The sequence below is a fragment of the Haliotis rufescens genome, unplaced genomic scaffold, assembly GCF_023055435.1.
Source record: "Haliotis rufescens isolate VD_foot unplaced genomic scaffold, xgHalRufe1.0.p SCAF_2, whole genome shotgun sequence".
Lineage (NCBI taxonomy): Eukaryota > Metazoa > Mollusca > Gastropoda > Lepetellida > Haliotidae > Haliotis > Haliotis rufescens.
Genome location: NW_025963890.1, coordinates 37,981,040 through 37,995,748, shown reverse-complemented (window position 1 = coordinate 37,995,748; position 14,709 = coordinate 37,981,040). Strand labels below are relative to the sequence as shown.

The following is a 14,709-nucleotide window of genomic DNA, read 5'->3' as shown; positions in this document are numbered from 1 at the left end:
AATATTCCAGCAATGTCACGGCGGGGGACACCAGAAATGGGCTTCACACATTGTACCCATGTCGGGAATCGAACCCGGGTCTTCGGCGTGACGAGCGAACGCTTAAACCACTAGGCTACCCGACCGCCCCACTACCAGTGAGGTGAGGTGAAGGCATATTGGGTTAAACGTCGCGTCCACAATTGTTGCACTTACATAACGACGAGTATGCACTTCTTGTTTTAGCCCCTTAATGCCGAGCGCCAGATAGGGTAACAACAAGTACCATCTTTTAACGTCTTTTGGTATGATGCGGCCGGGGATCGAACCCCGGACGCCCCGCTCTCCGGCCCGACGTTCTACCACAAGACCTCGGAGGCGGTCCCTTCTGCCAGTGCAAACAGGAAACCAGTTGATAACTCTTGACAACTTAAGTGGGTGAAAGTTAAAATCACACTTCGAATTATTTCCTACTCCTTCTGTTGCACATCACGAACATTCACTGCACTTCATGAAAATAGGCAGATGGTATGTACGCCTTGTTGATGGAGCTCAATTATTGAATTTTTAGTTAATAGATTAAAATTAGCCACAATGCTTTTCAAACACGATGGATATTATTAATCTTCAGAGTTCTGTGAGTAAGTGATTTTAAGTTTCTTTTAAACCCAACTCAGTCACTCACACACTCAGGTTTTGGAACTACCTACTTTCAGTACATGCGGTTCCCTTCCAACCAGCTTGACAAACACCTGTGTCACATGACCCTGTCACATGATTACACAAGGAGGTGTTCAGGGCACAACGTCTGTCTGCACACGCGCTGCTGCAGTTGATTCCATAGTAGCTACTGTTGCATTCTAATGAGGGAATAGAGATGTATTAGAAGCAACGATTTTCAATTTCTGCTTAAACGTATTGATCACAATGGACCGATAATTAAGTATTCAATATTCCATGAACAGTACATTGATAATATAAACGTAAATAGCAACGAACACTTTGATGAATGAACAGGAAGAATATACAATTTTAATTGAGGGGGGGGGGGGGGGGGGATTAATTATGTTAAAAAAAACAAATTCAGTGTCATTTATTTTATAAACCCATGTACATATCTCACTTTGTGTACAGTCGGACTGTCTCCAGCCAGCTCGACACCCAGTGTCACATGACCCGCTGCGGCGATCACATGACGATTTGTCACTGGTACACTTCCGGTTTTTGCAGGATTGATTGCAGTTAATACCATAAGACTCGTCAGAGCAGCCTAGAAAAATGTTCATTAACTGCGTTTGAAAGGTAAATGCATATGGAAGAATATTCAAAGTGTAACAGTTTTTTTATAGTTTATAGTGGTATTTCTGTTATTTGATATGTTAAAACGTGGATAAACATGAAGACTTAGAGACTTGAATCCCTTCACAAATGTAAGCAATATATTAAATACAAGAAAACAATATAAAAAAACTGTTAGCATTGATACTTTCAACCTCCTTTCCTATTATTATCAAAATATACATACACACGCAGATAAAGAGGATATTATAAATAGGTTATTTCATGTGTCGAGTGAAATATCATGTTTCTCGAAAAAATTTCCTTTTCCCCGTCACGAGATGAGAAAAACATGATATTTATTTCACGAGACACATGAAATATCCTATTTATTTTATACTTTTTGTGTAGTTGTCTTCCGAAAAAGAAAATTATTTCATTACAAAAGTAAATTCTCCCAACCTAAGAACGAGGGATGGTTCACCAACCCTTGAATTTGCGTCCAAAAACGAAGTTTCGTATTGGCAAAATCGGGATTGACGAGTTAAGTGAGAACTTTACAGTTTATAACGAAACAAAAAAAATAACAAATGTCATGAGGCGACATTAACTCAAAATATGTCCATCTGTATTATTTTGCCGTATCAATATAGAACTAACGTAAAAAGGAAGTCAACAGCTTGTGTAAGGGCCAGACACTTACGATGAAGGGAGACAATTAGAAGGGAGGTCACTCTTGTATGACAACAGTTCCGTTAAAGCGTTATGTTCACAGCAGAAACATATCAAGTGATATGTTAACTGCAGTGAAATGTCAAGTGTGTGTGAGTGTGTGTGTGTGTGCGTGCGTGCGTGCGTGCGTGCGTGCATGCGTGCGTGCGTGCATGCGTGCGTGCGCGTGTGTGTGTGTTGTGTGTGCGTGTGTACGTATGTATAAACAAGTGAACCCTTGAGGTGTATATGCGAGGCACTATATCAGTATTTGTGTCGTCATAATGTCTACGACGTATATATGCATACATGTATATGAGTACGGATTATTTCAGAAAACATATGATATTTGAACTATGATGAATAAACGCAGCTGTTGTTCACTCGTGATTCATTCCATGTATGATCAAACATGTCAGATGACATATAAATTCACGTTTCTTACGTGTGGAGCAGTTGTCTCCCTTCCAGCCTGGGCGGCAGTCACCAGGACACACCCCTGTCACGTGGTCGCATGTTGAATTCAGACAGTGACAGAACTCGCTGCAATTTGGGCCGAAAGTCCCATTTGAACATACTGTGATGGAAAATAAAATATGGTATTACAATGCAGTACATATTGGTTTCAAATCAAAATGACATCAGTTTACAGTTATCAATGACTCTTGCTTTTGACTTCCTAGGATTTAAGGGGCACGGGTGGCCCAGTTGTCTAAGGCGCTGGGATTCGGTGTGCAGAGTTGCGTCCCTTGGGCACGCCAGAAACCTATGATCGTGGGTTCGAATCCCGGTTCGCCATGATTATGATACAAGGTTTGTCAGCACCATACCCGTGCTCGTGGGTTTCACCGAAGTGGTAAACGTCTGAGACCTGCATCAATTCGGTCTTTCCTCCCACATTAAGCTGACACGCCGTGATATAACTGGAATAATGTTAAAAGCGGCGTTAAACACAACTCATTCACTCACTCCTGGGAATTGTTCATGGTATAAAGGTAATGTGAGGAAAAACACCAACCATATATCTCAACCTCACATATATTTAGGGTATCATCGTGCTGAGGTGCTCTACCGGGGTTCCTGATGATGAAGAATTTCCCTGTCCCGTTACATGTGAGGTCTATCACATCAGAGATGTTTTCGGGATTAGACGGGAATGTGTAGCACACTGTAACCGCATTAGATGTCAGTCCAACGGAGATGCTGCAGTTGGCCAGTCTACGGGGATCTGAAAAATTCACCAAGTGTTCTTGTGACTGTTATAGAAACATTTCTTGAATAATTTAATGTAACATCTAAACCTTATATATAATGTAATAACAGTAGTAACAGCACTAAACTTGATGTGATATCCAAAGCAAAGTGTTTATTATAAACATATCACAGATTAACATGTCCACAGAGGTCATTCCCAAGCAGCATCCTGACTGACTGCGTGTGTAAGCTAGCTACAGCTGTGGGATAATGCAGCTATGATTAACATGTGGAGCTGATACATGTATGACGTCCGTGACGTGACGCACTTCTATACTTTCATTATCCGTATAGGAGAGGTCGGGTGGCCTAGTTGTTAGAGCGTTCGCTCGTCACGCCGAAGACCCGGGTTCGAATCCCGACATGGGTACAATGTTTGAAGACCATTTCTCGTGTCTCCCGCCGTTATATTGCTGGAATATTGCTAAAAGCGGCGTAACACTATACTCACTCACTCACCCATTATCCGTATGTTCATTAAGACATATCATGTTATGAATAAATTATGTCATTATAGCAAACATTAAGAATTCGTTCTGGTAAAAGGAAACAGATTTGTTGAAAATAAGATCTAGTACAAAGTGTACTGAAGGCGTTCGCTTCATTTATGTATGGAATTCTTTCGCTTATAAAGACAAAGTCACAGACAGTGTAAGTTGTGGTGGGTGTGATAACATCTTACATCCAGCCCTGTTGTAGATCCTGACGGTTTGTATTCTGTACTCAGCTGCCAGGTCCACCCACCAGGAGGTCGGGTAGTCACGTGAGTGGTAGCAGGAGTTGTGGGTTACATCCTGGTCTCGGTTCCCGTCCACAGCTTTCCCTGCCGTCCACACTGGCAAGAAATCTCCTGAACCCTTTACCTTCTTTCTGTAGGCAATATTTTCTGTAAAATATCAGCCATTGAAATGAACTTGACAGATAAAGTTTGGAACCCTTATTGGGTATAATCTGACACAATACCATGACAGATGATGGTGTGTATGTATTTAACTCTTTGATTTGTTTGTGAGAAATGTCAAACTGAGATCGATTATGCAAATATACATAGACAAAGCCTCATTAGTCTGTCACTGACATGTTACATTTAGATACAGGATTCTTGAAAGGCATTCATGCTCACAATGAAGTACCAGGTTGTAGGGGTAACTGTGTTTTGTTTACGTTTGTAGCAGTTCATAGTTTTGTTTTCAGACAGTAATATATATCTATAAAAGGACACCTTCGAAATAAACTTTGTTAAATGGATACCACACCATTTATATCTTTGCTTGATAAACATTCATCAGAACAACAATTCTTTCACTATCTAACAAAGCGGCAATCGCGGTTGGTTCGGTTGGTTTGTTGTTTAGCAATATTCAAACTATATGACGGCGGTCTGTAAATAATCGAGTGTGGACCATGCAATCCACTGATTGATATCATAAGCATCGATCCACGCAATTGGGATCGATGAAAAGCATCAACCAAGTCAGCGAGCGGTAATCGCGGTATCATAAGACGTCATACTATGTCATGAAGTAATATCATTCAAGCCTTACGCCATAGCATTCCGACTCACAACTGTGAGTGTTTACGTAGAATGCTAAGCAAATGTTTCCAATAGATTGTATATAGTATTGATACTTAAACAAATATATGTTTACAGAGAATATGTTTACAGAGTATCTGTGGAAGATGATTGGTGCCCATACTGATACAAATCAGCTTCCTTGTAGACAAATTTCAGTTATTATCTATATCGTCTGTATAAAATCTTTCTACTTACCCTTTTGGCAGAGCGTCCCATTTCCTTCCCTCCACCCAACATCACAGCCGCCAGAACAAACACCTGTTGTCCTGTTACAGGATGCGGGACAGTTGCAGGAGTAGCTACAGGAGTCTCCAAACTTTCCTTGAGGGCAGGACACTGGGAGATATAAAGAGAGGTGAGATTCAACAGTGACATGAGCAGCTACGGGAATCTCAAAACTGCCCTGGTGAACACAAACCGGAGGAGTGGTAAATAGAGGTGAGATTCAACAGTGACAGAAGCAGCTTCAGGAATCTCCAAACTGCCCTGGTGAACAGGAACCTGTGGAGTGTTATAGGGAGGTGAGATTCAACAGTGACAGAAGCAGCTTCAGGAATCTCCAAACTGCCCTGGTGAGCAGGAACCTGTGGAGTGTTATAGGGAGATGAGATTAACAGTGAGAAGAGCAGCTACAGAAATCTCCAAACTGCCCTGGTGAACAGAAACCTGTGGAGTGTTATAGGGAGATGAGATTCAACAGTGAGAAGAGCAGCTTCAGGAATCTCCAAACTGCCCTGGTGAACAGGAACCTGTGGAGTGTTATAGGGAGATAAGATCAAACAGTGAGAAGAACAGCTACAGAAATCTCCAAACTGCCCTGGTGAGCAGAAACCTGTGGAGTGTTATAGGGAGATGAGATTCAACAATGAGAAGAGCAGCTACAGAAATCTCCAAACTGCCCTGGTGAGCAGGAACCTGTGGAGTGTTATTGGGAGGTGAGATTCAACAATGAGAAGGGCAGCTACAGAAATCTCCAAACTGCCCTGGTGAGCAGGAACCTGTGGAGTGTTATAGGGAGATGAGATTCAACAGTGAGAAGAGCAGCTTCAGGAATCTCCAAACTGCCCTGGTGAGCAGGAACCTGTGGAGTGTTATAGGGAGATGAGATTAAACAGTGAGAAGAGCAGCTACAGAAATCTCCAAACTGCCCTGGTGAACAGAAACCTGTGGAGTGTTATAGGGAGATGAGATTCAACAGTGAGAAGAGCAGCTTCAGGAATCTCCAAACTGCCCTGGTGAACAGGAACCTGTGGAGTGTTATAGGGAGATAAGATTAAACAGTGAGAAGAGCAGCTACAGAAATCTCCAAACTGCCCTGGTGAACAGAAACCTGTGGAGTGTTATAGGGAGATGAGATTCAACAATGAGAAGAGCAGCTACAGAAATCTCCAAACTGCCCTGGTGAGCAGGAACCTGTGGAGTGTTATAGGGAGGTGAGATTCAACAATGAGAAGAGCAGCTACAGAAATCTCCAAACTGCCCTGGTGAGCAGGAACCTGTGGAGTGTTATAGGGAGGTTAGATTCAACAATTAGAAGGGCAGCTACAGAAATCTCCAAACTGCCCTGGTGAACAGGAACCTGTGGAGTGTTAGAGGGAGGTGAGATTCAACAATTAGAAGGGCAGCTACAGAATCTCCAAACTGCCCTGGTGAACAGATACCTGAGGAGAGACACAGAGATGTGATTCGACATATTTTATAAATAGTGAGAGTACGAAGAAGCCTGAACGTACGGGAAGAAAGATATGATGTGGGAAATAAACGGTTGGTATCTGAAAGAAGGTAATTACAGTACATATATACATACCTAAAAGGCCAAGGATAAACTTTACTTTTGTTGTGTTTGTTATTCATATAATTTCGGTATTGTAAAGTTGTCACGTATCGGAAAACCATAGGTTCTTGTAGTTGCGAAACATGTTATTTTCATCTGTTTTTAGTTGTTGTTGTTGTTGTTAATGATCGTTTTCGTTTTCGTGTTTCAAAACAAAATACCAGCACGTCATGGACAAAGTTTATTTTGTAGTTGTGCGACACCGGTATTTCAACATTGAAAAAGACAGATTACTAAGGCAGTGAATGGTTTACAACTGCAGCCTAAAGATTGAGCCTAATCACATCCACAGTATGTGTTGTAAATATCAAAAGCCAATGCCAAAGAAAAATCGGTATCAATTATCCGTGGACAAAAAGGCTAAATAGCGGTGAAAATGATATGGATTGACCCGTAATGACACCAGGTGTTCACGAAAACCAGAGTAAGCACGTCCCAAACGGTAGCACACGTATTCAAAAAGAATGAAAATATTTGGCTGCTGCTGTTTATCACATTGCAATACAATACACTTGAAACAGTTTCTTGTGTGAGCTTTAATAAAGGCACCAAAATTTAGCTGGATCACTCAACTCATATCATGTAAGTAACGTGGCGTCTGAACAAATACCTTATTAATACCTGAACTATAGAAGATTGAAAATGTCTATGTATGATACCAGTAAGATAGGTAAATGATGTACATATGGATTCTACTAGGACTATTAATAGAATTTTCATTCGGTGACATTAATAACATTTGAGACATGGACGGAAATCTTGAATCAGAGCCAACATGGTTTGATGAAGAGATGGAATTTATCGCATGATAATGTTTAACTTCGGTGAAACCCACGAGCACGGATATTGTGCCGACAAAGTTAGAAACATAGAAGGGGCGAACCGGGATTCGAACCCACAATCATAGGTTTCTGGTGTGCCAAAGGGACGCAACTCTGCACAGCGAATTGTGGCGCTTCAGACGACTGTGACACCCGTGCCCCCTCCAAAGCAAGAGTACACAGAAATCAACATTGGGTGTCAGGATTTTCAAGTGTATGGACCTAAGTATTTAATAATTAAACTATGATAAAATATAGAACTGTCAAATATTAAGAGATTAGCCGATTTCATACAGTATATTCGAGAAAACATATACCGATAGGTTAAATAGAAATTAGTATAGAAATATAAATTATCCTTACTTGTTAGCCGCGACTATGCTTGTCGTAAGAGGCGACTACCAGGATCGGGTGGTCAGACTCGCTGACTTGGTTGATGCATGTTATTGTATACCTATTGCGTGGATCGGTGCTCATGATGTCAATCACTGGATTGTTTGGTCCAGGCTCGACTATTTACAGACCGCCGTCATATAGCTGGAATAGTTCTGAGTGGCGCATTAAACAACAAACAAAACAAAAACATACTTATTAGCCTATATCATCCATATTTAGTGTGTGAGGATCTGACACTGGACCCCCTCAACGCTTTAATGAAGCATTTCTATGCACAATTATATCATGCAAATACATATTTTAGCTTTTAAAATTTGATTTAATTGGGACACCGATGTTTGCATTATGATGGATATATTTCACTTACTATTCTCACGCACCATGCACACGGTTCAACAAAGGGTGTCAGTGTGGTGTTCAGTAACCATTCCTCGCGCAATATGGACTGGGGTTCGCTCAGGCATTATGATGCCACTCCAACACCATAAACAATCCAATGCAACATCTATCATGAGGTCTCAGGTTGAAATTGGCTTGACGTTTATGTCGACGTCGCCAAACACGACCACGCCTATCAAGGAAGTGCAAAGTAAATCGGGACTCATCAGATCACACGTCACGTGACCAGCGACGATTACCACAGTTTCGACGTTGTTGACAACATTGCCCTCTGTTGGCAGTATGAGCTGCACAACACGTGGTCGTCGAACACAGAGATGAGCTGCATGTAGACGATGTCCTATCATCTGGTGGGTACAATGTGTGAAGCCCATTTCTGGTGTCCCCCGCCGTGATATTGCTGAAATATTGCTTTAAAGCGGCGTAAAACCATACTCACTCAGTTATCGTCTGACCCGAAACTGGCACTCCGGTAGCCTGATGAAAGTTTGCAACAACTTGATTCGCCATTTCAGCTCGATTTCTTGGAGCCTGGTTTCGCGTCAATCGATACTGTATCTTTGTTGTTGACGTTCTGAACATTTTGGGTTCGTTGGTACCTGTTTCACAGTCTACTTCTACCTATACCATTATGTAGACCATTAAATTTCCTACTTGAGGATGTAAAATGAATTCCAAAAAGACGCTTGGCTTGAAGAACAAATGCTAAGTATTGTCGGACATTACTAATACTTCCCAATATTTGAACGACAAAATAATGTTTCATTTGCATCTTTGTGAGTGAGCGAGTCAGTGAAGTGTTTCTTCGATTTCAGATATATTCTAGCAATATACATGAAGACACCAGAAATGGTCTTCTCATATTGTACCCATGTTTGGAATTGAACTAGGACCTTTGGTGTGATGAGCGATCACATTATCCACTCGGCTGCTCCGCCGCCCCTCCATGTTAATGAATAATGTTACATATTTAATCAGAAATATGACTTCCTGTATCACATGAAATCATTTGTCATCTGTGTTGGGGACTTTACATATGTTCTAATAAGTTGTGTCATTGAATTATCCGAGTAAATATCCACTATTTAGATATGTGTCAAAAAACACATACGATTAGTATATCTGCAAATGGTGATTTTCAAAGATTTTATTTATAAGTTTAATTTTCAGAAATGATTCAAAACCTTTGAATTATAACTTCAAAGTGAGTTGTCATCCCCTCCGCCTACTACGGAACTACATGTTTGTCCTCATGCCAACTTTATTGATGTCCTTGATCCAGTTTCATTCAGTATCCTGTATAATTTTCTACCTCGTCATGTCTTCCTCGTTCCATCATGTTGTTACGATATGTTTTTTTCTGTAGTAGAATGAAGTGTAATTAACGCCAAGTGACACAAACGCCAAATATCCGACAAATTACACATGAAATAAAATTTGGAATGGTGATTTTCGATGAATTAATTTTGGTTTTCCAAATTGTCTGCGGATATTATTATAGATTATAGAAATAAACCCAGAATAAAAACCTTTGAAAGGTATTTATGTGCGTGTTATAATTTCAGCTTTATTCAAACTCAGAGTTGAGGGTTGAAGAGGAAGTGAAGAAGGACACAGATGTCAATCTTGCATCAAGGGGTAGAAGGGAGGAAAGACATACATGTCATTCTGGCATCATGTGCTGAGTAGAGGAACGACATACACATCATGCTCTCATCAATGGTTGACGAGGAAGGACATTCTTGTGTTTCTGGCACCAAGGGGTCGAAAGGAGGAAGGACATAAATTCCATTCTGGTATCAATGGTTGAGAAACAAGGACATACATTTCATTCTGACATCAAAAGGTTGAATGGAGGAAGGAGATACATGTCATTCTGGCATCAAGGCGTTGAAGGGAAGAAGGCCATACTTGACATTTCGGCATCAAGGGGTTGACAAGGAAGGACAGACACGTCATTCTGGCATCAAGGCGTTGAAGGAAGAAAGGATATACATGTCATTCTGGCAAAGAGGGGTTGAATGGAGAAGGTCATACATCTCATTCTAGCATCAAGGAGGTGATGGGAGGAAGGACATACATGTCATTCTGCCATTAAGGAATGAACACAACCAAACACATTATGGAGGCATGATAACACCCGCGAAGATTAGCGCCATCTAATGCGCCCTTTCAGTTTTTATGGAAATTTGCACTTTATGTCCTTGTATGTTTGCATAATTACAAGTTTTTCCTTCTTTTATCATACTCACGTGAATCGTTTTCTCTTGACTCAATGAATGTACGGAGATATTTATGTGTGTGAGATATTTCCTGCAGCAATCGGTGCTAGTCATTATGCCCGGAGAGGTTGTCGGTTCAATCTCTGACCTCGTCATACCAAAACACGTTAATGGTACGGTTGTAAGCCTGCCTGGCGGTCGGCATTAAGGGGATGAACAGGGCGGTCGGCATTAAAAGGACAAGTCAGCTTGGAGTCAGTACACTATGTCCGAGTGGGGTATCCATGTTGTATGATATCTCAGTGGGTTGTCACTTTAAATCCTGCAATTGTCCAGACTACTATATACAATCATTCACACCATATGTACGTGAATCTCCATACAGATGCAATGATATTGAACGCGACGTTTACCTCATCACCTCAACCCCATTTCACCTCGTGTCACCCTTTTTGCAGTCGATCGGTTACATTGTAAGTAGGTAGGTCAATTTGAAAGTAGCTGTCAGTTTGTCCGATGGGTTCATTATTAGCCTTTTCTTGAACATCATTTCAGTAGAACCAGGGTGTGTCATGGGATGCCTTTCATAGAAAGATAAAAGATGCTTACTTCACGAACCCGATGATAGCCTCAACCGATGTAGATGAATCCCATGAATATGTGTGTCTCGGAGATTCTCAAGGATCACATTTTTACGCGCCGAAATGACGCAACCCTGCATGGCGAATGTTTCTGTGTATGTTTTACGCCGCACTCCAGCTTCCAGCTGCAATGACAGCGGTATAATCGTGCCTGGACCAGACAAACCAGTAATGGATATTATGAGCATCGTCCCACGCTGTCGGAAAACGATGACAAACAATCAGTCAACTTATAGAGCCTGACTACCGATCCATTTAGTTGTTTCTTAGGACAAGCATAGCTTGCTGGGGAATATACAAATATAGTCTTTCCCGGAATACACTCGGGGCTCTTCCATAGCCTCCACTAGTGATTGAAGGGATAGTGTATTAACTGCATCATAAACTATAGAAGCATACCCATATGAAAATGTGATTGTCTGCAGTCACTGTAACTTGTTACTCTTCATAGCTTCTGCCTCACAATGTATACATGTAAGTGATGGTGATGCTACACAACACTTGGGAACAAATGGCTGACTTACCTTCCTGTCCGTCTACAAGATAGGAAGCCGTGAGGACCACGAGGAAACACAGCGCACAGCCTCTCTCCATCACCGCGGCGACCACTCCACTACACCATATCACTGAAGACGAGGGACAGTCGAATGAGGATGTAAATCACTGGTATACCATCCGGGCCTCGCCGTCTCACCCATACAGTCACAAGTTTGTCACACCATTCTATAGTAGGTCAGTTTATGTTATCTAAAGACTACCATAATGACAAGGATTTCTTCATATTTTATATGTTATATAACCGCCGGCTGTGACTAAGCACTAACATAGGTATAATGGGTTTCTGAGATTATGTTTATACATTGGTATGTATAAAACTACTGATTTTTCCATTGGCACAACTACTCCAATGGCGGAGTTCTGTATTATGCCACATTGGTGGAAGTGTTCAGTAAACTGTTTGTGTATAAGCTCCAGGGGTGGAAGTGTGTATTAAACTGAATGTGTGTAAGCTAAAGTGGTGGAAGTGTGTATTAAACTGTTTATGTATAAGCCTCAGGGGTGGAAGTGTGTATTAAACTGAATGTGTATAAGCCTAAGTGGCGGAAGTGTGTATGACACTGTTTGTGTATAAGCCCAAGTTTTTTAAGTGTATATTATAGTGTTTGTGTATAGGCTTCAGTGGTTGAAGTGTGTACTATATTGTTTGTGTATTAGCTTCAGGGGTGGAGGTGTATTAAACTGTTCGTGTATAAGCTTCAGTGGTTGAAGTGCCTATTATATTGGTTGTGCATAAGCCCAAGTGGTTGAAATGTATATTATATTGTTTGTGTATCAAGTGTGTATTAAAGTGTTTCTATATGCCCAAGTGGTACAAGTGTATTAAATTGTTTGCGTATAAGTTGTGGGAAGGGGTACTAAACTGTTTGTGGAGAAGCCCCGGAAATGGTGTATAAAGAAGCTGATTAGATGAAGTTATATAATTACTGTTTGTTCATAAGCCCCAGTACTGGAGTTGTGTATTATAGTGTTTGTGTATAAGCCCTAGTGGTAGAGTTGTGTATTTTACTGTGAATTCATCATGCACAGTGATTTAGTTGTGTATCATACTGCGTGTACATAAACCCCAATGGTGAAGTTGTGTAGCATCCTGCCTGTACGTGGATCCCAGTTGTGGAGTTGTGTATTATGTTGTTTGTGTATAAGCCCTAGTGGTAGAGTTGTGTATTATGTTGTTTGTGTAAATGCCCCAATGGCTGAGTAAGCCTTTATGGCAACTGTGCATAACCCAGTATCAGATTTGAGTTGTTTGATTAAGCTTACGGCTTGCAAGGACGTAGTTAAACTTTCACAAGGTTTTGCTATAGAGATATGGAGGGCATTTCCGTGACAACATGATGACTGATACACTTCTCTATTTGAATTGTACCATATCTTAATATAATGTGTCTTTCAGATGAATAATTGACTTGCCTTTGCATGGCTAACTGATACCTCTGGGGGCTGGATATGCTTACTTTTTCGCTAATACCTGGTATCATCAATATTTGATAGTGGTGAAGTCAGACCCGTACAAACGACTATGCATTTAACAGAGATTTCATATAATTTATGGGTATTGTCACTTATATTTATGATTGTGTAGAACCCGTTGTCTAAGCTCTGTGCATTATACTATTCGTAAATAAGCCCCTGTCTCAGAGGCTTGTGCTCGTATCACGTTTTCGGTTATATATCGACTACGGCTAATATCTCTTTCCTGTAAAGATGGGGAGGCTATGGGTTAAACCATCAACTGGCCTCGATTCCCCACAAGGTGTCCCCATGGTGTCGCCCGTGATGGTGTCCCTTCTCTGACACGACTGGAATATTGCTAAAAAGTGTTTTATGTGTTAGTGTTTGGTAGTTTGGATCACTTACATTACTGTCGTCACAAGCGTTCATTTATTCATTTAGACTTGCTCTTCCCATAAGAAACGTGATGACCCGGAACATCGACCGCCTGAGATTATATTACACAACTGGCCTGACACTTATCACACAGTACAGATACATTACAACAGATGTAGAAGGTGACACTGGGGTCATGTCGACGGTGTCAGCGTGTCCCGCGGTGGTCGAAGCTCCCTTTTGTCTATAAGTCTTCGGAACAACCACAAACGACGTTTAATTAAGGGTGGAATTCGTATTTTATCCCTAATATTGTGCCTATAGTTGGCACGTGATTACATAACATGCCTTTATCTCTATTTAGCAAGTGATTCCATGACATGCTTTATCAATATTTGGCAAGTAATTCCAAGCAAAAGTTTATACATTTATGTTCCTATCACCCAAAACTATTCAGGCAACGCCCACTAGAGGACTGTTGTTTCCTGATTGGCTCATTGAAGATTTGCATTATTAAGCTTAACGATATAGGTTATTTCGGATCGCTGTCTGCAGGGTTTTTTGTGTTAATGATACAATAAGCAGTCTGTAAGTTATGATTGTTGACTTATTTGTTTATAATATGTTAGTTTTGCGTTCACGGAGATTAGACCGCCTCCGTGGTCTAGTGGTAGAGCGTCCGCCCGGAGACGTTAAAAGATGGTACTTGTTGTTACCCTGTCTGGCGCTCGGTATTAACAAGGACTGGTCGGCTCGGAGTCAGTATACTGTGTCTGAGTGGGGTATTCATGTTAAACTGCGGCATGGTTTCTCAGTGAGCTAGCACTATAAATCGGCATCAGTCCGGACTAGTACAAGCAGCCACACAAACACACACATACACACACACACACGTACATGCACGTCGCTATATAAGTGCAATAACATTGGACGCGACGTTAAACCCCATTTCACCTTACCTCAACTCATGGAGATTATTACGTTGAAACCGTTGTGTACAACTTGCATAAAAAGTCATGCGGATCAACACATTGGGCACTGCATTTTAACTTTATGCCCCAATAAACGCATAAACATGTGGATGTCGATTCTTAGGTGTACTACAAATAACAATTAGGCCGTAGATACATCCTGGTGGTTTAAGTGCGTTATTACGGTCGTAACGCTGAAGTGCTCATAATCATCTAAGGTGCAGCTCCTCACCACGCTA

The 14,709-nt window shown here is 41.2% G+C and overlaps 1 protein-coding gene across 1 annotated transcript in view; it reads right to left on the bottom strand.

The window, feature by feature from the left end:
- LOC124120824 overlaps positions 1-14,709 on the bottom strand; it is a 37,067-nt gene that overhangs the window by 11,638 nt on the left and 10,720 nt on the right. The window contains exons 10-16 of the mRNA XM_046483687.2: positions 11,636-11,737; positions 4,994-5,134; positions 3,905-4,108; positions 2,987-3,196; positions 2,414-2,545; positions 1,103-1,249; positions 690-839 (exon numbers count right to left, since the gene is read on the bottom strand). Of these exons, the coding sequence (XP_046339643.2) occupies positions 690-839; positions 1,103-1,249; positions 2,414-2,545; positions 2,987-3,196; positions 3,905-4,108; positions 4,994-5,134; positions 11,636-11,737 (1,086 nt within the window). The remainder of the gene's footprint in view (positions 1-689; positions 840-1,102; positions 1,250-2,413; positions 2,546-2,986; positions 3,197-3,904; positions 4,109-4,993; positions 5,135-11,635; positions 11,738-14,709) is intronic.